Source organism: Mustela erminea, chromosome 17 (genome assembly GCF_009829155.1).
Source record: "Mustela erminea isolate mMusErm1 chromosome 17, mMusErm1.Pri, whole genome shotgun sequence".
Lineage (NCBI taxonomy): Eukaryota > Metazoa > Chordata > Mammalia > Carnivora > Mustelidae > Mustela > Mustela erminea.
Window position 1 is genome coordinate 45658617 of NC_045630.1, and position 27632 is coordinate 45686248.

At 44.5% G+C, this 27632-nt stretch overlaps 1 protein-coding gene across 5 annotated transcripts; it reads right to left on the reverse strand.

Annotated features, from left to right (window-relative positions):
• Positions 1–204: 204 nt before the first annotated feature.
• Positions 205–27073, reverse strand: LEMD1 (LEM domain containing 1). 5 transcript variants are annotated; one of them, XM_032318565.1, is made up of 7 exons: positions 26997–27073; positions 25448–25568; positions 24531–24653; positions 21841–21911; positions 19741–19818; positions 1980–2056; positions 205–823 (listed from the first exon to the last, which is right to left on the reverse strand). In XM_032318565.1, the coding sequence occupies exons 2-7, from the start codon at positions 25527–25529 to the stop codon at positions 628–630; spliced, it is 627 nt and encodes a 208-aa protein (XP_032174456.1). In that variant the 5' UTR covers positions 25530–25568; positions 26997–27073; the 3' UTR covers positions 205–627. The 5 variants fall into 5 exon arrangements, with proteins under 5 accessions (XP_032174456.1, XP_032174458.1, XP_032174457.1 ...); XM_032318567.1 differs by lacking the exon at positions 26997–27073 and adding an exon at positions 26313–26336; XM_032318566.1 differs by lacking the exon at positions 26997–27073 and adding an exon at positions 25786–25990.
• Positions 27074–27632: the final 559 nt, after the last annotated feature.

Here is a 27632-nt window from a genome sequence, read left to right on the forward strand (position 1 = left end):
TAGTTTCAATGGCAAAATTGCTATCTTGCTCTGAATTGCTTCCCTTTCACGACTGGTGATGCTGGATATGGCTTTGTGTTTACCGAACTAGACACATTCCTTTTTTGTTAATTACAGGTCGGGGGCCTTTCCCATAGTTGACTCTACCACTGGAAGAGGGAATAAAGTGGGACCTACGGGCTTAGCCCTGTAGTTCAAAAGAAAAACGCGAGGCACGGTTTTCTTTTTGGAAGTATGCTCAAATGTGGTGGTGGTTTTATTGATGGCCAGCACGACCCAGGGGACTCCTTCTGCCCAAGCTCCTCGACAGGAGTGCCCCATTCTGTCCCTCGTTTCTGCCACAGTGGATGTTGGTTTTTGTTCATTTCGACTTTTGGCATTGTCCTCTACCTCCCCGGACTAGTTCCTTATTCTGAAACACGAGTGGTGAACCAGACAGCACGTAAGGCCCCTTCGGCTTTGAAATCCTGAGCCTGGGTACAGATTTGTGAGAGCAGCAGCACAATGGAAAGCAACCTGGCTGTGGGGCTGGGCGCCCCGGTTAGAGCAGTCTTTCTGTTCTTTTCCTGCAGCTGGAGGGCTTCGAGCCGCGCTCAGCTGCTCCCTCCCTGCTCTGTTCTAAAGCACTTAGCCAAAGAATGGCTTCCTTTCCACCGTTATGTAGACAAAGACGACAATGATGAAGATACCAAGCACAGCGAGCTTCAAGCCCACGGGAAGCATTTCTAGGTTCCCGTACTCAAAACTCCTGTTCCCGGGGCAGTCGCCAGTCTCTCGGGTGCTCCATCCTCTGCATCTGGGGTTTGACGCTCTCGTGGGTAACCTGTGAAAACATGAGTGGTTCTTAGGGCTGTGGACAGCTATGACTTGAGCACCCCTTTAACGTATGTGGACCTTGAGCCCCAAGGGAGCAACCGACGTGAGGCTACAATTGAGCGAGCAGCCCTCTACTTGTTTAAAACCTAGGCTGATTTCAACAAGGGAGGCTAACGAGGGATCCCAGGGATGTGAGATCCCTAAAATCCCCAAAGGCATTTTTTAGTAGGACCACCCGCTTGCACACCGTCTCCCTATGTTGGCCCAAGGCCTGCCGCAGGAACCCGCAGACCCGTCAGCCCCCACTGGGAACGGGTCCAGGTGGATGGGGGATGCCGGGACCCACGCTCTCTCCTTTCTCTCTCCACACGTGTAAGGACTGCCCCTCAGGGGTAGGATGGGAAATGCTTTCGAAATCTGCTAATGTTGATTTAAAAGGACAAGTGGGTACGGTCTGAAATCTCTTAGTGAGAGTTTATGTATGGACCCACTTGTCTAATCCTGGAAATCTGCCTAACTTTATTCAGAAGTTCTGGAATTTTCCGGAAGACTTTTCTTTCTGAACAACAACTAAAATGGCCTGTCTTGAGCTATTTCAACTACCTGCTCTCTCTTTTTTTTTTTTTTTCTCTCTCTCCCTATTTTCCAGGACATAAATAGGAATAAATGTCTTCAAAGACTACAGATCGAGACACACGGATTCTGGTCTCAGTTTGTAGTGACTTTCAGTGTCCAACCTCTCCGGCCTGTTTCCTTATCTCCAAACTTAAGTGGTGAACTAGATAGTTCATGCAAAGTCCTTTCAGTTTTGAAATGATGAGCTATAGGGATGCCTGGGTGGCTCAGTGGATTAAACGTCTGCCTTCGGCTCAGGTCATGATCCTGGGGTCCTGGGATCGAGCCCCTCATCGGGCTCCTTGCTTAGTGGGGAGCCTGCTTCTCCCTCCGCCTGCTGCTTCCCTGCTGGTGCTCTCTTTCTCTCCCTCTCTGACAAATACATCAAAACTTAAAAAAGAAAAAGAAATGATGAGATACGACGAATCTTTTCTTTCTCAACAGATTCTTTTCAGCCTCAAGCCCTTCACAGAAATTTGAATAACAAATTTGTCCCCAGGAGTTATATAAGACAACAATATCCTCTCACATGCTAAGAAAAGCGTTACCTTATTCCCTCGGAATGCTTATAAACCAGGCAGTTGATATCTAAGGCTTTTGGTTTGGTGATGGAAGTCTCGAGTCTCTAATGAACAGAAAGAAAAGAATTTATTGTTTCCCAGGTCTGGTACAAAGGACTTTATTTTTTTTTTATTCTAGAAAAAGCCATATACTCTGAGGACTGATCGATATTTCTGTTACATCAGGTCTTTAGCCACCTCATAACACAAACTTCCAGTTTGCCTTTACTCAATAATTAGCAAAAACATTCCCATGCCGTGGAGTAATATTATACTGCAGTGACTCATGCCTTAACAATAGACACTCTGGTAACGAACTCTTTATTTTGCTCTTCTTTGTGCCTTATTGCTTGGAGTTGTTTTTGTTTTTGTTTTTGTTTTTTTATGAGCAGGCATCATTTATATATAAAGAATAATGTTATTGCTCAATCAGCTGAGCGACTGACCCTTGGTTTTGGTTCAGGTCATGGCCTCAGGGTCATGAGATCGAGCCCTGTGTGGGGCTCCATGCTCAGCGGGGAATCTGCTTGAGGATTCCCTGTTCCTTTCCCTCGGCACCCACCCTCACCCCAATTTGCACATTCATGTGCACGCTCTCTCTCTCTCACTCTCAAGAAATAAAGAACTCTCTTTAAAAATTAAATTAATTAATTAAAAATAAAAATAAAATGAAAAGCAAGTTGGCCATGGAAAAAAATGGAAAGTATGGGGTGCCTGGGTTGCTCAGTCATTAAGCATCTGCCTTGGGCTCAGGTCATGATCCCAGGGTCCTGGGATTGCGCCCCGCATCAGGCTCCCTGCTCAGTGGAAGCTGCCTCTCCTTCTGACTCCCCACCCCCACCCCCTCCCCCAACCCACTTGTGTTCCCCCTCTCTCTCCCTATGTCTCTCTCTGTCAAATAAATAAATAAAATCTTAAAAAAAAAAAAAACAGAAAAGTAATTTCAGAAAATGAAAATGCTGTCCTGTAAAAGGTATAGAAGTCAGGACAATCACATTTTCTGTTCTTTTCCCAAAACTTCCTTTCATTTTGTTATTTTTCCAATAAAGTGAAAAGGTACAGTTCTCTATGCCTTTGTTTCCTCCCTGTGAAATAGAGTTGTAAAGACGGAGCAACTTACCATATGCAAATTAGGGGCCCTTGGGTGGCTCAGTCAGTTAAGTAACTGCCTTCAGCTCAGGTCATGATCCCAGGGTCCTGGGATCGAGCCCCACATTGGGCTTCCTGCTTAGTAGGGAGTGTGCTTCTCCCTCTACCCCTCCCCCTGCTCATGTGTGCTCTCTATCTCTCCTCTTTCTGTCTGAAATAAAGTCTAAAAATATATATATATATATATATATATATATATATATATATACATATACATACATATGCCAAATGATTAAAACATCTCCTGGCCCATAGTCAGCATTCAATGCACGTTAGCAATAATAATTGTGATTCTGGTCATTATTATTAATTGCATGTTGCTGTTTTTCCTCATGTGTCTAGTTTAGCTGACTGTCCATTCATGGTTATGATGCGGGCCTCATCATCCTCAAACATCTGCAATGTCCCAGTCAGGTGTTGTGTCTGCAGCACCGAAGGTCTCAGCCCAAGGTAGGCTGGGGGGAGAGCATGGCTTGGTGTACCATCATTTATGACTGGTCACTCGCTTCCCGGTACTGGCCACGGATGCCCAAGCAGCTATGGCCTCCCCCTCTCACCTCCACTCCCTTGCCTTGTCTTCTTAAAGAAGATGTTCTTTTTTTTTTTTTTTTTTAATTTGACAGACAGAGATCACAAGTAGGCAGAGAGGCAAACAGAGAGAGAGGAAGGGAAGCAGGCTCCCCGCTGAGCAGAGAGCCAGATGTGGGGCTTGATCCCAGGACCCTGGGATCATGACCTGAGCTGAAGGTAGAGGCTTTAACCCACTGAGCCACCCAGGCGCCCCAGAGAGGTTCTTAACAATTGCTTAGTGATACCCAAGCCAGGCCTCTGCTGATGATGGGAAGCTATGCCCAGCACAGGAAGGCCACATCAAGAAAGCAGCCCAGTGCAGACACTACACATGTGCACACACCTACGATTTCCCAGAAGAAGGGGACACTTGCAGAAAACAGACTTTGAAAATCCTCAAGGATCCACGTGGGCTAGTGGTGGTTTGCTACCAAGAGACGCTTCAAACTCTTTTCAAGGGTGTAGAAAAAATCGTTTATAAGCACATTTTTTTTTCAACCTTTTTAATTACAGAAAGTTTCAAGCAGACACAAAAGTAGACAACAGGATAATGAGCCTCCACGTACCCATCACATGCAACTTCTTTTAAATTCTCCTACATGCAAAAATAGGTCTGTTCAACAAAACATTGGGGGTAGAAGTCTTTTGTAAAATCAAATTACAGGATTTCACAGCTCTTAGGCAATCCAGTATTCCCTTCTTTCTCTTCCCTCCTGCCACAAGGAGGTTTAGGTCTTTGATTGCCTCTCCTTTTATCATTTCTGTCCTTGACTATCATTCACACGTAGAGTTCCCCCTATAGCATATGAAATGTGGACATTTGGGTTTTCAAAAAAGGAGTAATTATGGCTTATCAACTTGACTGTTCAGCCATCAATAAGAATAATGATTATAAAGTCAGGGTTATTGATCATGGCAAACAGAGTAGAGAATCGTACACGCACAGTGATGACAACTGGCTAAACTTTCACCATGCGGTGCCCATAAACAACAGCTAGAGGGAAATAGAAACAATGAAACGGTTTTTGTGTCAGGTGGCGTGTTTAGAGTTGATTCATTTTTCATTAAAAAAAAAATTCCTTTAATGTTGTTAAAATACGGTTTTCACTATAAATGCCATTTGCAATGGAACTAAAAAATATTGGTGTTCATTAAAGCAATGGTTTAGTGAGGATGAAATCGCCCCCCTGGGGGAGTGTAATGCTCCTTTCTCCCTATGCCCGGAGCTAGAACTGGAAAAAAAAAAAAAAAAAGAAAAAAAAGTCTGGCTGTTTTCAAAGCATTCACAGCTAAGGTTGTGGCCGCCTCTGCTTCCCCACCCTCTTCATTAACCCCCTGGCATTCAAGTCAGAAAATGTCACCCAGGGGCGCCTGGGTAGTTCAGTGGGTTAAAGCCTCTGCCTTCAGCTCAGGTCATGATCCCAGGGTCCTGGGATAGAGCCCCATGTCGGGCTCTCTGCTCAGCAGGGAACCTGCTTCCCTTCCTCTCTCTCTGCTTGCCTCTCTGCCTACTTGTGATCTCTGTCTGTCAAATAAATAAATAAAATCTTTTAAAAAAATAATATCTGAAAAAAAAAAGAAAAAAAGAAAATGTCACCCATCCACATGTTATTGATCACAGCTGTAGTGACAGATGTAATTATCCTGAGATATGCCAATTCGATAAACGAGTGTCTTAATATCATCTTGACACCTATGTAGTTATTTCCTGTGTGCCAAGCACCACTCTAAGCATCTTACATAAATAAATCCATTTAATTCTCAATACCAACACCCTGTGAGGAAGGTGCTTTTATGGCGCCCATTTCACAGATGACAAAACCGAGGCATGGAGAGTTTAAATCGCGTGCCTTTGGACACACAGCTGGTGAGATGGCAGAGCCAGGAGTCAACCCAGGTGGCATAGTCTCAGAGCCCCTGCCATGCTCACTCTGCTATCCTGCAGAAGATGGATAGTGAGGCTTTACTAGAAGAGAATTAGAAATATCATGTTTTGAGCACCTGTTGTCTTGGGCATTCAACATGCCCCCAGCCACATATTCTTTCTAATAACTCTGTAGTGGCCATTTTATTTTATTTTATCTTATTTTATTTTAAAGATTATATTTATTTATTTGACAGAGAGAGACAGCCAGAGAGGAAACACAAGCAGGGGAGTAGGAGAGGGAGAAGCAGGCTTCCTGCAGGAAGCCCTGTGCGGGGTTTAATTCCGACACCTTGGGATCACAACCTGAGCCGAAGGCAGATGCTTAGTGACTGAGCCACCCAGATGCCCCATGTAGTGGCCATTTTATAAATGAGAAAATTGAGGTTTATAGGAGTGAAAGTATTTGCCTGGGTTACATGATTAGGAGAAAGCACAACTGTAACCGAGCCCCCATATTCTGGACCCAGTGCTTTGTGTTCTTGTTTTGTAATATTTCTATTGGGGAAACTCATCATGAAAAACAGAGCAGAACATGTTTGTGAAAACCGTTCTCACTAACTGATAAATGATCAAATCATTAATTCATTTCCCATAGAAATGAAACTTGTAGCCATCTGATTTAATTATCTTCGATGAATTCTTTTTTTTAAGGAAGACTTTTCTAGATAAACTAATTTTGTGCTAATTCTGGTTTACTTAGTATATCCATGGAATCTGCAACCAGAGTGTGTATGAGATATTATGTCCTACTGTATTATAGGGAACTACAAAACCCTGGGCTAATATCCAGAACCAGATGAAAAAGAATCATTTTGTTTTCTCATTCAATCCTTACTCATCAAAAAAGGTATTTGATTTTTGAAAATGATCTACTGTGACTTAAAACAATTCATTTTGGGGAATGAGGAAATAAAAGTATGTTTGCATATCCACGAGACACGTATTTGACAAGGTAGACCCCCCAAACCTAGCCAGACCCCTGTCATAGCCTGACCCCTGCAGTTACAGGCAATCAAGAGAGGGGGTGTCGGGCACCATGCCGAACTGTGCCAACTTCTTCCCCGCTCCTTTCTCTTACTCTCCCAGGACGACAACGACTACTACTACTGCTACTTCTTTTTAAGATTTTATTTATTCAGGGATGCCTGGGTGGCTCAATTGGTTAAGCAGCTGCCTTCGGCTCAAGTCATGATCCCAGCGTCCTGGGATCGAGTCCTACATTGGGCTCCTTGCTCCGCAGGGAGCCTGCTTCTCCCTCTGACTCTGCCTGCCACTCTGCCTGTGCTCGCTCTTGCTATCTCTCTCTCTCTCTGACAAATAAATAAATAAAATCTTTTAAAAAAAAGATTTTATTTATTCATTTATCAGAGTGAGAGAGAGAGAGAGCACAAGCAGGCGGAGAGGCAGGCAGAGGGAGAAGCAGACTCCCCGCTGAGCGAGGAGCCCAATGAGGGACTTGATCGCAGGACCCTGAGATCATGACCTGAGCTAAAAGGCAGTTGCTCAACTGACCGAGCCCCCCAGGGACCCCTTACCCAGGATTTCTTACGCCTCTGGGCGTGTCAGGAGGCAATGCTGTTCCAAGGGTCGGGGATGAAACCCTTTCCTAACTACAATGTGTTACGCTTTCCAATCACGCTAGTTCATGGATGGCAGTTTTTCAAAAACAACTTATACTATAGAACCAGACATTTTTACCAATAGCTTGACAAACTGGCCGTTGTGAACCTGCTCCCAGCCAGGAAAAAACCTTTTGATTTAGAGCTCCTTAATATTGAGTTAACCTCAAAGTCCTTTATTGACTAAAAATGATTCCATTAATAACAGATCCTACAGTAATTTCAGACTTTTACTTCATTGTTTTTACCTCAGCCCTGATTTAATAAAGCTCTCATTTTCAACACTGTGCTCTGTTAACCTAAGTCATGATTTTGAATTAATTAAAAGCCTTCTAAAATAATCTCTACCACATTAAAAAAAGAAAGGTTGAAAACATTATGATCGTCACGATTCCTGGTTTGTTTATTTTTTTAAAGGGACTCTTCTAGCAAAACAGGAACAGAACAGGAACTTCTTTAACTTGACAAAAAGTGTCTTCCAATACCTACACCAAAAATCATCTCAAAGGCAAAATGCTAAATGTATTTCCTTTTTTTTTTTTTAAATGATTTTATTTATTTATTTGACAGACAGAGATCACAACTAGGCAGAGAGGCAGGCAGAAAGAGAGGAGGAAGCAGGCTCCCTGTGGACCAGAGAGCCCGATATGGGGTTTGATCCCAGAACTCTGAGACAATGACCTGAGCCAAAGGCAGAGGCTTTAACCCACTGAGCCACCCAGGTGCCCCTGTATTTCCTTTAAAATCAGAACCAAGGAAAGAATTCTTATTACCATTCTTATTTAATGATGTAACAAAGGAGACTTAGCCAGTCCAATAAAACAAACAAATAAACAAAGAAAGATATACAAACTGCACTAAAAAAAAATCTACAGAAAAATTATTATAATTGCAGAGGGTCGTTGTTATAAGATCAATACGCAAAAGTCAATTCTATTTCTATATACTAACAACAAACCCTTTAAACATGATTTTTAAAAGATACTATCCCCAAGAGCAACAAAAATTAAAAACTTAACACAGCTACCTGCTAAATCTAATAAAAGATGAACATGATCTACACTGAGAAAATTATAAAATCTTACTGAAGGACATTAAAGAAAATTTAAATTAATGTAAAGAACAGGAACAGGAAGAGTCACCAAACAGTATAAAGATTTTGCTCTTTCCAAATTAATTCATAAAGTCAATAAAATTTCAATCAAAATTCTAGTCTGAATTTTTCATGGAACTTGATAAAGCTTATTCTAAAATCTATATGGAAGGACAAAAGGACAAGTCAAATAGAGAATCTATTTTAAAACAGAAAGGAGGATGGGGGCTTGTTAAGGTAATTAAAACATTCTGCTGTTGGCACAGGCCAGACAAACTGATGAGAATAGAGACCCTGTTGAATTAATCACGGCTTTTGTTATCTGTGATTTATGATGCTTTGACATCTTGACTCTTGCTAATCCTAGAGAGAAGGCACGTGAGCAAGCCTTTCAGAGGCAAGTCAACCAACCCCAAACCCATATCCCCAACTACCTCCTTTGCCTTTCATACACCAACCCAATATTTCCCCTGCTGTAATTCAGCCCGGGGCCAGATACTGGCCAATTAGGAACCAGTCCTGTGGCCTGGAGTCCACTGAAATAGTTAAAACTAGCCAATTCTAAAATGCTTACCTTACCTAATTTCTTCCTACAAAAACCACGATGAATTCGGTGTCCATATCTTTCTCTCACCGTCCCCGGCCCCCATCCCCCACCGCATCCATTGACCCTGGTCCTTCCCCACATGGCCCTGTGTGCCACGAACTCTTTCAGTGGCCGCTCTCTCCACGTCTGTCCCCTTACCATACGTGGTTAAAACAAATCCTGGGTACATTTTGAAACAACCATGTATGTATAGAAATTTGATATAGGACAAAAGCTAACAGAGCAGATCAGAAGAAAAAGGGCAGACTTCAGAAATGAGATTGGGAACAAGATGGGATAGATATGCTTCTCTCAATTTCTTCTACTGAGTATTGCTCCAAAACCTGGACATTACATATAAAGCAAATATAAAAAGATGCTGAAAGGTGGAGAGAAGCAGAGGGACTAGGGACCTTAGCACCCAGGAATGACACATGGTGAGTGTCCTGGGTCATGCTTTTACCCCCAGAGGGAGCACTGGAGAAAGGTAACCTGAAAACCATAATGGGTGCAAATGGAAAAAGCCCCCAAAATAGCCTAAGGACTGGAAAGGAGAAAGGGGCAACCAAGCATGATGGGAGACTTTTTTGACAATCACTGTCATACCCCAGCCACAGGGCCCACCCCCATCCCCACCAGCCAAGATGCAGGGGCGAAGCTTGGACCACCAGCCCCAGGTGTCAAATCCTCCCCCTCCCCACAGGGGTGGAGTCAATGGAGGCCACACAGGAGCCCCCACCCCAACAGTAGCCCAGCAACAAGGTGCCCCACACCCAGTCCAGGGTGGCACTGGAGGCCTGGAGGGGACCTGGACTTCTTTTTTTTTTTTTCCAAAGATTCCATTCATCCATTTGACAGACAGAGATCACAAGCAGGCAGAGGCAGACAGAGAGAGAGATGAGGAAGTAGGCTCCCCGCTGAGCAGAGAGCCCAACATGGGGCCCAATCCCAGGACCCTGAGATCATGACCTGAGCTGAAGGCAGAGGCTTTAACCCGCTGAGCCACCCAGGCACCCCGGGACCTGGACTTCTATCCCCACTTGACAGCAAAGAGCTTTGGGCCCCTCTTCCCCCGCTTCCCCACAGTTCCTCAGTGTGGAGTCTGAGGAGCCCTGCTGAAACAAAAGATTTAACTGAGATCCGGAGTGTCATAAACATCAGCCAATGGAGATGACCCAGATGTTGGAATTATCTGACCAGGATTTTAAAGCGGCCACCATAAAATGCTTTTCATAGGCAATATGAGCAATAGGAAATGTTTTGTAACAAAAAAAAATTAACTCCTTGCAAAAAAGTAGAATATATATACAGAAGAGCCCCGTGTAAATTTAGAAGTGAAAAAAAAAAAATGGCAACCACCGAAATTAAAAACTCACTAGATGGGCTTGACAGAAGAATGGGGAACACAGAGGAAAGAATCAATCTACGTGAAGATAGAACTGTATAAATCACCCACAACAAAACACAGAGAGAAAACAGGAAAAGAAATAAAAGCACACACACACACACACACAAAACCCCCAGATAAACAGAGTCTAGGAGGATTACTGTAGAAGACTGAGCATTTGTGTCATCAGAGGCCCTGAAGGAGAGGAGAATGAGGTCAGGCTGAAAAAGATATTTGAAGAAATAATGGCTGAAAATGTCCCAAATTTGGCCAAAGACATAAATGTACAGATTCAAGAAACTCAGTGAATTTCTGAGGAAAAAGCAGACACAAAGAAATCTATACCAAATACGCATCATAATCAAATTTCTGAAGACCTTTGAGACATCACCAAGAAAATAAAAAGGCAACCCACAGAATGGGAAAAAATATTTGCAAATCTTTTCTCTGATAACAGTCTGGCTTTCAGAATATATAGGAACTCTTATAACCCAACAATAAAAAAACAAGCAACCTAATTAAAAAACAGACAAAGGGCTGGACTAGACATTTATCCAAAGAAGATATATGAATGGCCAATAAGCACGTGAAAAGATGCTCAACATCATTAGTCATTAGGAAAATGCAAATCCAAACTCACTGAGATAGCATTTCACATCCTCCAGGATGGCTACTAAAAACAAGTCGGCATAGAACGACAGGTGTTGTGAAGGGCATGGTAACCCTGGGTCCTCAGATATTAGTGTGAATGTAAAATGCTGCAGCTAATGTGGAAACTGATTTAGCCTCTACTAAAAACATTAAGCACAGAAATACCACATGACCCAGCAATTCCACTCCTAGGTGTATATCTGAAAGAATTGAAAACAGAATTTGAATGGAAATTCAAATTCTTGTCCTTGGGTTTTTACAGTATCACTTTTCCCAAGAGGTGGAAGAGGTGGGAAAGACCTAAATGTCCATCAGCAGACGAATGAGTAGGCAAACGTGGTCTATTCATGTAACGGAACGTTATTTCTCAGGCGCTGATACAAATGCAGCCTGTGATGTGGATGAACCTTGCAAACCGTTAGGTGGGTGAAAGAAGCCAATTGCAAAATGTCACAGACTGACTATTCCATTCGTATGAACCTGTTGGGAAGGACCTGCTTAACGAGTATTGAGTTTTATTTTGAGGTCATGAAAACCTTTTGAGACGAAATAGAGGCGATGGTTTCACAGCACTATGAATGCCCCCAAATGTCAGAGAATTGTGCGCTTTAAAGTAGTAAATTTTATGTCAATTTAATCCTAGTAGAAAAATTTCTGGGGCATCGGGGGTGGCTCAGTCGGTTAAGCATCTGCCTTCGGCTCAGATCATGATCCCAGGGTCCTGGGATGGAGCCCCGTAGCATCGTAGCATCGGGCTCCCTGCTCAGTGGGGAGTCCGCTTCTCCCTCTTCTCTCTGCCTGCTGCTCGCTCTGCCTGTGCTCTCTCACTCATGCTCACTCTTGAAGAAATAAATAAAATCTTTAGAAAAAAAGAGAAATTTCTGATTCTTGTCACTATAGTGTGAATATCTTTATGTCTTCAGTCTAAGGAAATATACACCGAAGTTTTGGGGATGGCATAAAAGATCATGATGTTTACAATTTAGTCCAAGAAAAGAACAGATAAAATGATATAACAAATATGGCAAAATGTTAAAAACCAGTAAACCTGGGTGAAGACCATAGAAGAATTATTTGTTAGAAACTTTTTGTAAGTTGAAATTATTTTTGTCATTACTTTTTTTTTTTTAAGTCACTGAGGAAAGAGTGAAAAAACAGGGCCCAAGCGGGGGATGGTAAAAGGGAAGACTATGCATGTATGGGAGCGGGAGTAGAGAAGAAATCTCTGCACCTTCCCCTCAATTTTGCTGTGAACCCAAAACTCCTATTAAAAAAAAAAAAAGATAAGCCCATACTACTAGAAGATACATGCTACACTTATGACTGACAATGGATTAGTATCCAAAATATACAAAGAGATCCTGTAACTTAATAAGAAAAAGATAACCTAATAGAAAAATGGGCAAAAAACACGAACTGGCACTTCATAGATGAGAAAACACAAGTGATCAAAAACATGTAAGATGCTCAACCTTATAAGCAAAATAATAAGCAAATTATCATTATACTGAAATACAATCTTATACCCACTACTTTGATAAACATTAAGTGAGGTGATATGAAATTTTGAAGATTAAAAATGACAGAGCTCTTCATATATTGCTGGTAGAAATGGAAAATGACTCAAGTCACTTTGTAGGGTTACTTAACATATCTCTAAAGTTGAAGAGGTCTGTGTCCCTGGTTATCCAGTAATTCCACTCCTAGGTGTATTCATTCAATCAGAAAAAAATTCTTGCACATGTATACAATGAGTCACATATCACAATGTTTGTAGCACCATTGCTCTTATTAGAAAAACCCGGAAACAATCCAAATGTCCAATAAATAAGGAATGGATAATATATTTTTACAATAACTATATAGCAGTACAAATGAATGAACCAGCACTATAAATATTGGAAGAAGCCCATGGCATAATGCTGAATGATAATTGGAAGTTACAGAAAATATTTATATGATGCTGTTATTTATTGAGTGAGTGAGTGAATGAGTGAGTGAGAGAAGGTGGGGAGGGGCAGAGAGAAAGAGACAGAGAATCCCAAGCAGGTTCCACGCCTTGTGTAGAGTGTGACTCGGAGCCACCCAAGTGCCCTATGACGGTGTCATTTAAATGAAATCTAACATCAGGAGAAACTAAAGTTTGTGGGTATATAAAGGAAGGGTAAAGCAGCAAATTCTGGATAGTGGTTACCTTGTGGGGAAGGAAGGAAGAGGAAGGAATACGATCGAGAAGGGCTCCACTGGGACGCCTGGGTGGCTCAGTTGGTTGGACGACTGCCTTCGGCTCAGGTCATGATCCCGGAGTCCTGGGATCGAGTCCCACATCGGGCTCCTAGCTCCATGCGGAGTCTGCTTCTCCCTCTGACCTTCTCCTTGCTCATGTTCTCTCTCACTGTCTCTCTCTCAAATAAATAAAATCTTTAAAAAATAAAAAATAAATAAATAAAATAAAATAATTTAAAAAAAAAAAAGAAGGGCTCCAGTGGTCGTCAACAGAACGGATTTATTTTTTTAATCTCTGGGGTGGGAATCTACCTGCTCATTATAGAATTTTTTATATCTTTTTTAGATACCTAAGATCTATCATAAAACGTCAAAAATATTTTCAGGTTTGAATTTTTTTCTGTCCCCTTGGGCAAATGCCAGCTGCCTATCTGCATATATGTCAGCCCATTTGAACAGCGTTCATTTCTGTACCAGGGCTTCTGCGTTTGAGTGGAAGGAGCACGGAAGAGTGCCTCCTAAGGGCTCTCATTACAAAGCGATCTCCAGACCAGAAGCCCCCGCTTCCACAGGTGAACTCCTGTCCAGGAAGCCTTCTGCGATATCATGGAAAGAGACACTGGGGGGAGCTGTTTCACTACTCAGGTGCCTGGTTGCCCTTCCTCCCTTTTGGCAGCCTGCTCTAAAGGAAAGGGCAATAGAATGGAAATTAGGAGGCTGGAAATCTATTTCTGATTTTTCTGCTACCTCTCCGTGTGGTCTTGGGTGAGTCATAATCCCTCTTGGCCCGTTTCCTCATCCTTCATCTGGAAGAGGCCACAGAACCTCCTTCGCGAAGCCTTTCAAATAGGAAATTCCATGATCAATAATGACAAAAAAAATCACACCTGAACTTACGAATAGTGATGAACAGGGTCTGCTGCTAACAAAACCTTAAAAGTCCCAAGAGAGCAATATAATCTGGGGTTCTCATATAGGAGGTGCAGTGAGGAAACTCCTCTCCCTAAATTGATACATAGAGCCATAGACCTCTAATGCAGAGGATAAATTCGCCAAAGGTTATATTCGGAGGTGAAAAGGAGAAGCTGCATTTTCTAAATAAATTCATCTTTTTCTATAGGAAGAGAACACTGCCACTCATAATTCAGTTTTACGAAAATAATTTTACCTTTATTAACATGTTATCACTGTAATCAGAGTTTGGTCTCACTATCGCTTCCTGCTGCGCTTGTATTTCAAAAACTGGGTTCTATTACACAGAAAGAATCAGCATGTCCTCAATAAGATAAAGACATATTGATCATTAAGCATATTTAAGTATATCTGCCAGGAGGTTAGTATTTTTGTAGGGAGAATGTTAAATTACAGTCCTTGTAAAGACAGTATTTAGCTCCCATTAGCACGTTACAGGTAAGAAGAGAGGGCTTATTAAGTAGTTATAGAATATGTAATTTACTCTTCACTTTGACCCAAGTGGAATATACAACTACTACTGGGAATAAGGATGTTTTTCAATTGATTAAGAAACGGTTACAGCGATGTTTAACATGGGGTCTCCTAAAACCTTTTCATGCAACTCAGCTCAAACTGCATACTTAAGTAGTCCTTTAACACATACTCCCTTGGCACATCGGGCCTCCCGAGGGCAGCATTCGGGGTAGTCAACGCACGTGCTAATTACAGGCCAACATGGTAACTTATCATCAGTAATAGGAGAGTAAAAATCCTATTAGAGTTTTGGCACAAAGATATGGAAAAAGACCTCAGAATCAGAAGAAAAAAGAGACATGAGCTTTCCTTCCCTTCTTTTCCTTCCCCTGGGAGTCAGTGTGGGAAGAGGGGACATGGGTGCTGAGGGCCAGCGTGTCCAGAGGCCAAAGAGATGGAGGGCAGGGGGCTATCTATATGGAGGGGGACGTTGGGGTCCCTCATGGTTGAAGAAGGAGAGGAAGAGACAGCACGAAGGCATTTGTGTGCCCTGTGTCCAAGGAAGAGGGATGGCGAGAGAATGGCCACGTGGAGGGGTTGGCATTTCCAGTGGCAGAGGAGGGGGTCATGGGAGTTTTGCAGAAGAGGCAGTAGCTGTTACGGTGGGAGATTTGTTACACTGACAAAAATTTTTAAATTGACCAAAAATATATTGGGGATAACAGAAGCCAGGTTTCTCACTGTTGTAGGAAGGGGAAAGGGTAGAAAGAACATTGAAATATTGGATCGGAACCGGAGATCAACATGGACCCATGGCTTTTAACTTTATGTAGAGAGAGAGACAAAATCGTTACAGATTTTAGATGTATGTGTACATACGCAGACATTTATTTTTTAGCTCTATTCACTCAGAGGGCCTGGAAGCCACGACTCCCCAGGAGCAATGAGCTCCCTAAATGCCTAAATTTTGGTTTCCAAATACCACCCTGCAGTGAAAGGAACCAAGGCTCCCAGGGCAGGCAAAGCACAAGAAGGGACTGAAACTTCTTGCACCGGAAATTAAGAAAATCCTCAAGGAATAATGAGGACATATTAAAAGGACACAGTACACGTTTTGAAAAGGGCTCCCACAGGCCAAAATGAAACAATTTGAGCATTAAAATGATATCAGTCAATACAACCTATGGGCCAAAAGGAATCAACAAGCCCATGCTAATGAATGAATGAGAAGGGGAGCTCTTCTTTACGGTAGAATGTCAACTAAAAAATACAGAAGGAAGGATAGAAATAGAAAATCTTTTTATCTTTATTTTTAATTTTTTTTTTTTTTTTTGAGTAATCTCTCTGCCCACCATGGGGCTTGAACTCACAACCCCGAGGTCAAGAGTCACATGTTTTATCAACTGAACCAGCCAGGTGCCCCTAGATATAACAAATCTTAATGGGCCATCATCGTAATGGAGGCGGAATCAGGCAGTCATCCATGGGTGCTGGGGATAATGGATGAGGTTTGATGAGGAACACTATGTTGGTATCATTTCAGAATAATTCCCCACAAAAGCCGGATCGGTTACAAAGGGGAGAAATCTGACAGACGCCAACTTTCCCAGGTGATTTAGGTTGCCGTCACCGGCAGTGGGACAGGATGACATTGTTCCCTGGTGTGATGCTCTGAGAAGAGCACAGCACCCCGTCTGAGGTATTTCTGCCCAGAATGCAAAGCCTCTATGAATAGTCAAAAGGAAAAATCAGACAGAATGAAAGGCGTGTGCTTTCTAAAACAGTCAAGGATAAGGATGACAGGGAAAGATTGAGGCACCGTTCCTCCAGACTGAAGAAGGCTGCCGAGAGGCAAAGTGTGTCCCTGGACTGGTCGTGGACCAGAAAGCAGAAAGACATTTTGGGGACAGTTGGTGAAATCTGAATGGGGTCTGATTATTAGACGGCAGCATTGAATCCATGTGAATGTCTCTCTTTGGAGCACCACATGGTGGTTATGGAGGATGGTGTCCTTTGGGGGTAGCTGAGAGACTTCCTGTCTACAGTGGACCCTCAAACAGTTCAAAGACACAATAGTAGGGCATGTGCGTGGACACGTACATGTACGTGCGTGTACACGCGTACAAAGTGAAGGCGGTAAAAGCTAACCACTGGATAATCTGGGGGAGAGCAATCTAGGATTTCTTTATACCAATCTTGCCACTGTCCCTCAGTTTGAAGTTCTTTCAAAAATAAATTATTTTGGGGTGCCTGGGTGGCTCAGTGGTTTAAGCTTCTGCCTTTGGCTCAGGTCATGATCTCAGTGTTCTGGGATCGAGCCCCACATTGGGCTCTCTGCTCGGTAGGGAACCTGTTTCTCCCTCTCAGTCTGCCTGCCTCTCTGCCTACTTGTGATTTCTCTCTCTGTCAAATAAATAAATACAATCTTTTAAAAGTAAATAAGTAAATAAATAATTTTTTCAATGTTTCAAAAAGCAGGGGAAGGATTTAGCATAGATTAAGAAGGCATCCTTACATACAAGGAGGACACATATGACTTTTTTTTCAAAGGTTGTTCTGCCCCATTCAACACACAGCACTGATATAGAGAATAATCTTTAATTACATCTGTATATTTAATTCGATAAATATACCTGTGGGCATGCTGAGAAACCCTTCTCTGTAGCACTTAGGAGTTTAATACTGACGTTCAGTTGCCATCATATTATTTTCCACTAAGTAGTTTGCTTTATTTTGTAGATAATTAAATATCATGTTTTTTCTATGATCGTACTAACGATATTACTAGCTATTAGTGTACCTATGTGACTCTTACAGTGTGGCATCTGTACTCTGTTTCATATATTTTAACTTCATTCTCGCGACGCTCTATGACGTTGAGACCATTTGTGAGCCTGATTTATAGATGAGGAAATGAAGACGGGGAGGTCAGGTGTCCTGTCTAGGTCAATGGCAGAGCTGGGATTTGAATCCAGGCAGTCTGGCTCTAGAGTCCAGATTTTTTTTTTTTTTAAGATTTTATTTATTTGACAGAGATCACAAGTAGGCAGAGAGAGAGGAAGGGAAGCAGGTTCCCTGCTGAGCAGAGAGCCGGACATGGGGCTCTATCCCAGGACCCTGGGATCATGACCTGAGCTGAAGGCAGAGGCTTTAACCCACTGAGCCACCCAGGCGCCCCCTAGAGTCCAGATTTTTAATACACACATTCTTTGTCTCCAGAGCTCGTTTTTTAAGCTCCTCCAGGGCAAGAACCGTGGCTCCTTGCGCACCTATTTTCTTCCCCAGAAAGTTCTAGCACAAAGCCCAGAATAGGTAATTAGCTGTTAATTCACAGGCTGAGACCCAGGGGTGGAAAATCTGTTGCAACCATTCCCTGGGTGGTCATCAATTCACAGGGCCCTAAGCATTGTGCCTCAGGAGAAAACGTTAAGGTAGTTCTAAGAGACAAAAGAGATGGTACAGAATGGGAAGTCAGAGAAAGGGAGATGGTCCACACCAATATAGGGAAAAGGTTTCCTTGGGTTCAGCCAACAAAGACTGAGCAGCTCAAAGACTGAGTAGCTCCCTCCCCCTCTCCCCGTAGGCCTGGCACCGGGTTCAATGCAAAGCATTCAAAGACTGTAGGTTTCCGTGCTCAGGGTTTTACAACCTGAAGCTGAAGCTCTTAGGCAGAGGGTGGCAGTCGGGGAGGACAGAAAGGGCAGACTGCAAGGCCCAGACTCATGGAACTCGTTTTTAGAAGCTCCCAGTGGAATGTGTAGCACAGGTGGCAAGATGGAACAGAGAGTTTTCTGCGCTGGGAGAACCGTGAACCGGGATGCTGGCAGCACTGAGCATGCGTGTCTGGGAGGAACCAAGGAGACACGGAAGGGGCCAGGGGCGCTGCAGAGCACACAGCTCCCGGGCCCAGCAGCCCTCTGGGGGTTGGACAAGCAGCTGTCCAGAGTTGGGAGTACACGTGCAGACACCCCACCCCACCCCTGGAACCATTCCTAAGCCCCGGGTGCCCAGATGCCCCAGTTTGCCAGGACCGTCCTGCTGGATTCCCATTATTCGGCGTCCCTTCTAGAAGTGTCCCCTTTCGTCTCAAAAGCATCCTGTGCGGGGTGTAAATGACAGGGTCACCTTACTCCGAGGCCACTCTAGGCATCCTGATGTGGCAGATCATTCTGCTTCCCCAGCATCCCAAATCCCACTTCGCCCTCTTTGGTGGGCGGGACTTAGAGCTTGCGTTACACACATTGGCTTTCCTGCCTTCTCCATCACCGGAGGCACCCGCTGTGCGCCAAGTTCATGAGATGAAAAAATCCCCAATAAATCGCCAAAGCAGGGGGCTGCGCATGTGGTCTGATAAAACACAGGCACGTGCGGGGTTACAAAGCGACCAAAAAGGGACATAAGCCAAATCTCAAAGTGGTTTGTATCCGCTGGATAAGAGAGAAACAGGTGCTCGTTGGTGTTTCAAAGCAGCGCAAATTCTGCCTCTCCAGCTACTCACAGGACAGTTAGGTACACACCACTGCTCTTACATCGTTGAAGCCTATAGCGTTAGACAAGGGACTCCATAAACACACTTTTTACCACCTTTTACATGGAAATTTAAATGCTTATTTACATTTACTTCAGAATTTAAAGTTGAACAGATGTCTTGAGGCCCATCTGAGAATCAGAATGGCTTCTATATATCCTTCAGATGCAAACATTTGGGGACTCACAAACTTTCTATTGAGTTCTCTTGCCAATTCAAAGTATTGATGTGGTTTTGTTTCAGGTTTACAGAAGGCAAAGACCCAAGGTCACCGGTCCCACCCCCATGCACCGCAAATACTCAGGTTGGTTTTTTTCTCCCCTCTGGGTCTGTGCAGGAACTAGACAAAGGGGTGTTCTGCCGACAAGAGGTTTTCTGAATGGGAAGGATCCCTCTGATCTTCCCATTTGGAAGATTTTAAAAATTCTTTTAGAATGTTTGATAAGCTACCAGAATTACTTCATCAGATCCAAATTCTTTCCTAATGGGAAACCAAAGCTACAGGAATGTGTATTTCGCGTTTCCTTCTCATTTACTGAAACTCCGCGAGGAGTACTCAGTACTGGGCTATGCTGGCAAACTAACCTGTTTGTCGCTAGAGCTGTTGGGTAGATGCGCTGGGGTGAGCTCTGGGCTCCTACTCTGTGCCAGGGCCCGCGACAGCTGTTGAAGGGGACGGATGACAATGTTAAGGGAACGCACAGGCATGGCCTTGGAGTCGGGTCCTTAAACCATCACAAGATTTTAACCAGAAGAAAAATGGGCAGGGGATGGAGTGGGGGGTTGGAGGCTGAAAAGAATGCCAGGCATAAGGAGCAGTTGAGGCAAAAGCACATGGGGAGGAAGTAAGAGAGGTGGGAAAGCAGGGAAGAATTTGTAGGAGGATGTGGGAGATACTGGGGTCTCCTCGTGCTGTATGGCAAGTGTGCCCCTTGTTTCCAGACGAGTGAATGACTCGGCCCAAACACTGCTCATATGTGTCAGATGGAATCAGGGAACGTTAGAGGCGGAGGTCAGTTAGGAGGATGTTACAATCGTTCCAATAAAAAAATAAAATGCGTACTATAAGGGCACCTGGGTGGCTCAGTCGGTTAAGCGTCAGACTTGATCTCAGCTCAGGTCTTGATCTCAGGGTTATGAGTAATACGGATGCAAGCTAGGAGAGCAGAAAGGAGATATGGATTTTTAAAAATCATAATTCAAATCCACTGGCAACTCTTTATATGTGAGGGGCAATGGGTGTTCCCAAATAACTCTGAGACCTTGAGCCCGGGCCACCGGAAGGTGGTGAGAGCATCAAGGTGAACAGAGGCCACAGATGCAGGTTTGGGGTGAGTGAAAATAAGCATGGTCCTGGATGTCCTCTGTGGGAGGAGCTGGGAGGTAGAGCTCACCCTGGGGAGAGGAATAAATATGCTTTGTGTAGTCTATGAAATGTCACAATTATAAGTAACATTTGCTGCATGAATGCAGGAGGGAGGGGAGGAAAGAGAAAGACGAGGAAAGCAAAGGAAAGAGCTCTCCGGGAGGTGGCTGCATGTGAAGGCCTCTGCCTCGGGGGACAGGGCCCGTGGGGAGGCTTCTGTGTGGAAAGAGGACAGGAGGCAAAGGCAAGGAGTTGGGCAATGGAAATGATGCGGAGCCGGAGCAGAGGGGGCCGGAGACAGATCTCCCTGAGGGGCCTGAAGACAGCCAGGATGGAAACTGTCAGAAGGGCAGAATCAGGAACCAAGCCACCACTGTGTCCTCAAAATGGAAAGAGACAGGCGTCTCTAAATACGGAGGGACAGTGGTCAGAAGACTGGAAAAATCCTTGGGGTTGGCATCTTGGAGTTCATTATGTGAACTAATTACGTGCCTCATTCAGGCGCTTTCCCTTCGCCCCACGCTATGAAGTAGGTCCAGCTATCAAGCCGCACGAGGAGTTGACATCTGTTAAGTGACTTCCCGGAAGCCCCAGGACGAAGCCGGGGGAAGGACTCTAAGCCAGTGAGGCATCATGACAAAACCTCTGACCTTCACACACTTGGCCATGAGCTTCAACACAGCACTGAGGGTAGAAGCCAGAGCTCAGTGTCTGGAAAAGAGACGGAAGCAGGGAGACGCCCGGGTGGCTCAGTCGGTTAAGCGGCTGCCTTTGGCTCAGGTCATAATCCCAGGGTCCTGGGACTGAGTCCCCATCGGGCTCCTTGCTTGGTGGGGAGCCTGCTTCTCTCTCTCTCTCTGCCTGCCATTCTGCCTGCTTGCACTCTCTGTCAAATAAATAAATAAAATCTTTTTTAAAAGTCCTTAAAAAAAAAAAAGAGAGAGAAAGAGAGAGAAGGAAGCAGGAACTCATTGATTCTCTGCTCAAGGTGGGTGCCCAGGCGAATGTGGACCCTGTGGCAGGGAAAGGGGTGGGGGTGGCAGTTGGGGCAGGGAATGGCAGTCGGAGGGCAAAGCAGGACAGCCGCAAACTCAGGGAGAGACAGGGGGACGGTGACTCTGGGTCTTGAGCCAGAACATGGCAATAGTTTCACAAAACAGAAACCTGCATTACAGTGAACTATTGTAAACTAGGATTTTCCCGCTGGAACAGAATGCAGTCACTTTTGCGATTTCCTTTCTTAATACATAGGAGGAGTGCTATTTCCTATGTTTAATATAGTATGGGTAAAAGCATTCATGCATTAGAATTGTACATACTTTTTTGGGTTCCTTGTTTTTTTCTGATGAGAGAATGATATTTCCTTTCAAAATGATAGTGGCATTAAGCTCTGGATCATGAAAAACAAAAGGAGAATAGGCCATGAGAACATACGAGCTAGAGAAGGAAATAACACCAGTCATCGGGGTGCATTCTCCCAATTGTAAGGCAGAAGAATTTCATGAGGGAAGAAAATTCACTTTGCTCTGCTGAGGGCAGAGGGCATTTCTGCAGTGGCCTTCGTGCAAAGCGCTGCGGCCTTCCCCTGGGAACACAGGGAGGGCTCCTAACAGGAAGGTCGTCATGTCTGTATGACTCCAGGAGCTCACAGCTGGCCACGCCTCTGGGCGGCTGTTTTCAGTCTAGTTGTTGCCCCTTTGAACCAGCTGCAAGCCTCACCAGTCCCTGAATGTCAAGGTCAGCGGGAGGACTTTCTCCTTCCAGATTGGAAGAAGCCCCCAGAGGCAGAAAGGTCAGACCTGCCCTAAAGGACTTTACCTCTGGGGACACTGCCAGGGGCAGGAAAGGTAGTTGTTCATCAACCCTTGGCTTCAGCCCGTGGAGAAGCATTTTGATAAACTCACAGCAATCATGACTGTTGCACATGGAGCAGAGCTGCTGGAGGGGATTTTAAAGGAGCCCTCTGACTCAGAAATATCTGGGAAGCTGGAGAAGAGGTTCGACTAAAAGCTATGTCCACTCGGTGCCAAAACAAAGAGTGAAAATGAGAAAAAAAATCAAATCCACCTGTTGTCTGGGTTACCTACTGCTTTGCCTCTGAACTGGTCCCTGCCACATGTTCCCCACCGTGACCACCCCCCCACCCCGGGACGAGGTGTTTCTGTGAAGCTCCCCAGGACTTTATCAGTCCCGTGGCAACCCCTTCATTCTAATGGCACCAGGGTCTCTGAGGCTCCTCCAATGAGCAGATTTAAATGTCTGATTCAGACCTGACCCGGAGAAAGCAGTCGTTGTGTACCTGACCTAAGCACTGTCCACTGACACCACAGAATTGCATGACAAGGGAGGGACTGACCCAGAGCTTTCACCTCTGACCTGACTGCCTGCATGTATCTGGCATCAGGTGAACACAGTCCGTAAGGTAATGGCAAAGCTTACAAACGGAAGGACCCATTTTTTCGAAGCCTGGGCATGCGTGTCCCTCTGTGAAGGGCTGCGTGCTGGGAAGCAGGAGAGCTTGGTCTGGGACCACCACAGCTTGGCTCTGCAGCTCTGACTTGCCGTCCTGGGCAGCTGTGAGCAGTAAGGACACAAGCCTTCCTCTCTGGAACCTTCCAGCCTGGCCCTCCTTTTCATCAGAGGGCTGGTCTAGTCCCTTCAGCTCCTGTCTAGGGCAGGAAACACCCTCAGTCCCAGGTCTGGGACAGGACTCTGAACATATCCCCCTTGCAGAAAGGGCCTGCGGTATGCTCAGGAGCTGGTGGGGTCCGGTCCCCCAGCCCTGCTGCTCTTTCCAATGAGGCTGACCCCGCAGGACTTAGGGAAATCTCTCAGAACTGTGCTCCGGCGATACCAGGCATCACCAGCAGATTTTTCAAAAGGCCCCAGGCACTTATCTTACTTGTTCAACTACTCCCTTGAGCTGTATGAAATTGCCGGGTTTTGGTAGGTCAGACACAGTCAAAAAGGTAATGTGTTCGTCTTCACAGTAGAGATCGTGAGAGCAGTGTAAGGCTTGGGCAAGAGCACAATGATGAGAACCAGACCTGGGTTCAAATCTCAGTTCGGTCACCCTCTTTCAACAAACACAACCTGCATTCCCACTCCGTGCCTGGGAATGTTCCAGGAGCTGCCTGTGTAATGGTGACGGAGACAACGGACCTTGCTGTTCACGGCACATTCTGGGGCCGCGTCCTAGCTATTCGATTTTTGGGTCGGTCACTCTGCCTATCGGAACATCAGCTAAAAGTTTGTGAGAGTTAAATGAGATATTGCACATTAGGCCAGAAGTGCACTGGGGGTGGGGGGCCTTCCAGCATGGCAGTTCCTGTTACTTTACTGTGCCTCTTAGATGACTCCTAATAAATGATTTACTGAATGAAACAGCCTTGGAATGGACTGTAGGAATCTCCGAGCCCACCCCCTACAGGAGAATGGTGCCTGTGGGGGCAGGGGCTAGTGGAACAGAAGCCACCCACCGCCCCCAGCCAGATCCCAGAGACCACAGCTCTGCACCTACCCGGGAGCTCGGAGGAGACCTGCTGTGGTCAGCTCCCATGAAGCCAGAAGGGCAGTAGACATAGGACTTTCGGGAGGTACTGTTTGGTTCATCTTTCTGAATGGATTTGAAATCATTTAATCTGAAGAAAATAATCGTCCCATTTATTGACTGAGGCAAAGCAGAGTTTGGGGCCTCAAAGGAGATGTGGAAAACGACCTGTAGGAACTCCCGGTTTTAGAAATCAAACACAGATTTGGCTCTGGCTAGTAAGAGAACCTGCAAATTGACCAGTTCTTCCGCCTCCTCCCTCTTTCCACCCAGTGGAGTTGCTGGCATGAACATGGCCATGGGATAATGGATTCCTTTTGTGGCCCGGGGACCAATTCTCCAGGCCATAAGGCCAATTCATAGGTCACCCTGCCTAGCATTTCCAGCTGCATAGAGCATCCCAGACCAGGTATGAATAAGCCCACAGTTGTTATCAAACAGTACAGCTTCTGATCGTACCTTTACTGCCGTCATCATCCTGAGCTCCGTTCAGCCCCTCAGGTCCATTCATCACCGGTGGTGTACAGGGAGGTGAGACCAACAGCTGCACTAACTTTTTTTCATACACTTTTCTGGTGGACGCTGAAGAAGGAGGTGGAGAACGGATGAAGCTATGCCGCTCCTGCAGGGGATCTCACTGCGCTCGCGGTATTTCACAGAGGGATCCTTATTCTTGTACCTTACATGGTTAATTACGGTCTTTACAATCGGGTCCACCCCACAGCTACTCAACGCACTCCTTTCCTTCCACAAGCAATTAAGGTGAGGTCTCCATTGGATATACCCAAAAGTAAGACTGACAAAATTGCACTTCCTATCTACGGGGAATATGAAAAATAAGTACATAAAGTTAACATAGTGCACGGACTAGAAATGAAAAAAAACCTAACAGGGTGATAGAAGCAAGAGTAACCAGGTTTCCTCATTGGAAGAAACCAGTCCTTTCTCTCGGGCACCCTACTTAGTAACCTGTGTACAGAATCTGGGTGTATTTCTCACTCCTTCCTTTTTTATGGTTTTCTGCGTTTTTTTTTTAATTTATTTTTATTTATTTATTTACTTGACAGACAGAGATTACAAGTAGGCAGAGAGGCAGGCAGAGAAAGAGGAGGAAGCAGGCTCCCCGCTGAGCAGAGAGCCCGATGAGGGGCTCCATCCCAGGACCCTGGGATCATGACCTGAGCGGAAGGCAGAGGCTTTAACCCACTGAGCCACCCAGGTGCCCCGATTTTCTGCGTTTTAAGAGTTTTTTTTTTCTATTTCCATGTTAATGTTTTTTAGTTGCATATGTCCTTTCCACAGTAAATAATTTTAAATCTTGGGAGGTAGTTTGTAAATAATAAACGACGAGTCTCTGATGTTTGCCTCATACGTACGGAGTATTGGTCCAGGTGAGAATCCGAGCTTACGAAGTTCATGCTGTAACTCATAGTCCCTCAGACACTTCACATCCACCATGGTGTGAGGAGGAGTTGGGTCTCTTTCAGACAGTGCAATCTACAAAAGAGGAAAACAGTCAACTCATTAAATCAGCCTTACAAAGAAGAACTAGAACTTTCCCAAAAGTCCACAGAAGGGCTTACAACCCAATCCCTCCACTTTGGAGACGCGCAGGCAATAACACACCTCCCACCCCAAAACCACCATTCTCTACCATACATCTCTCTTGGGTTGAGGTTGCCTCTACACAAAGCTTTGGGTGGGTGCTACTTCCCTCAGTGTCTCCGGGGTTGAATTATTTCTAACTTTTCTACCCATCTCATGCGAGAAAATTCTTCTGCCTCAAATGAACACGGGAACAAATACTTCCATGACAGCTTAGGAACTCTGAGTAAGACTTAGAGCTCCGAGAAGATAAGAAGTTAATTAAATATGAAAGAGCTGAGAGAGATTTTCTAGTGAGTTAAATAAAAGTTATTTATCCCTGCCCTCCTTTTGATGAGAGTACAGAGAGTCAAGAGCATTCGGTTACTGCAAACACTAGTAGTTTTCACACTTGTAATTTAACTCGGAACATAACGAGATGGTAGTTTTTAATTAACCGCCAGCAGATTTTGTAATTGCTGAATTGGCATTTGGAAGAAGAAAAAAAAAAGTCAGCTATTCATTCTCTGGCACATAAATTGATTTATACAGTCTTACACCAGTCATGATTGGCTTACCCGTCCTACACTAGCCTCAAGTTCCATCAGATCTATGCACCTGATAAATTTATCCCCCCAAAAGGATCCCTCCACCTACCTAACAAAGTCTTGGAAAAGACCCGTTTGTCACACCTTTCAACAGAGATCTGTAATACATAAGTGTATGTGTTGTACCTCACTTCTATTATGTTTCCAGGTTTTTTAATATTGCTGTGAAAACCACTGCAAGACGATCACTCAGCGTAAGAGGATCTGGACCAATTTTAAGTAATGACTTTGCCTTTATTGGTGATCAGTCAATGTCCAATTAGGAAGTACGTGGTATACAAGCTAGAAGAAGCTGTGAGTAGTCATGTATAACAGGGCTGTTGGAGAACGCCTTGCTTTACAGTTCTCCTCTTTAATAGCTGCACTTGGACCACAGTCACATTCTGGCGCACAGTAGGGGCTTAGTAAATGGAAGTTTCCTTCTTATCTATGTGTTGGGGAAGCTGAATTAACATTTTTGGCCCTTAGGAAACAACCTAATATAGAAAGGAAAAGGACAATACACCTCGGATTTTTTTTTAAATTATTCTTATTATCATTAGAAACTAGCTTGGGCACGCCCCATGACATTTGTTCTTGAGAACAGCTGTCTGTTGTTTTGCCGCCTTCCCCAAAATAACCTCCAAAAGAACCCTCATCAATTTCAAGTGACACTAGGCAATTGCCTAGAGGGAACACACATACGGAAGAAAAAGATTCAAATGGAATACAACGGGATGATTAATCCACTTACCCCTTTACATGGTTGTCTAAAGTCTATGCAGTTGGGTTGGTTACTAAAGCTGGGGGACTTTCACCCAAGGGTTTCTAGTAACAACCGGTCCCTCTTTGCCTATTAGATATTACGGTAATCATAATCCGGACAGTGTGACATCAGTAACCCCCATAGCAACAGACTGATGTGAAAGCCAGATGATTAATTTAACCTGAGTTCAAACGGAAGGAGACACTGGTTGACTTTAGAAGCAGCCTGCCGTGATAAAATGTCAAGGGATGCAGACAAGTTATCATGTATGCACAGGAAGTGAGGGGAAAGACCTGCTACCCAACCAAACAGTGCCAGGAAACTGGGAAGATAAAGGAAAAATCAAACAAACTCAAGGGTCTCTGCCATCTTCAAAAGACCCATGGTGGTAGGTGGGTAATTTGGCCTTGGACTCTAGGCAGAAGTGAGAAAAGAGAAGATGGCTATATTAACTTGTCAAGGAATTGCTCGTTTAAGAGTAGGAAGATCCTTTAGGTGATCAACTTGAGTCTTTTTAAAAAGAAGGGCTGAGAATTTTGAAACAGTTACGCAAGACAAAACCTAAATAGGGGAGAACACCCTGCCTTCATTAAATGCCAGGGATAGGAGGGAGTCACCTGAAAG

What these genes read in the sequence shown, in the direction of transcription:
- LEMD1 (XM_032318564.1), bottom strand. An exon ending in CTCACCTGGACCAATACTCC is followed by an intron (nt 24,654 to 25,447) that starts GTACGTATGAGG and finishes CTCCTTCTTCAG; the next exon opens with CGTCCACCAGAAAAGTGTAT. An exon ending in GGATGATGACGGCAGTAAAG is followed by an intron (nt 21,912 to 24,530) that starts GTACGATCAGAA and finishes TTCATGATCCAG; the next exon opens with AGCTTAATGCCACTATCATT.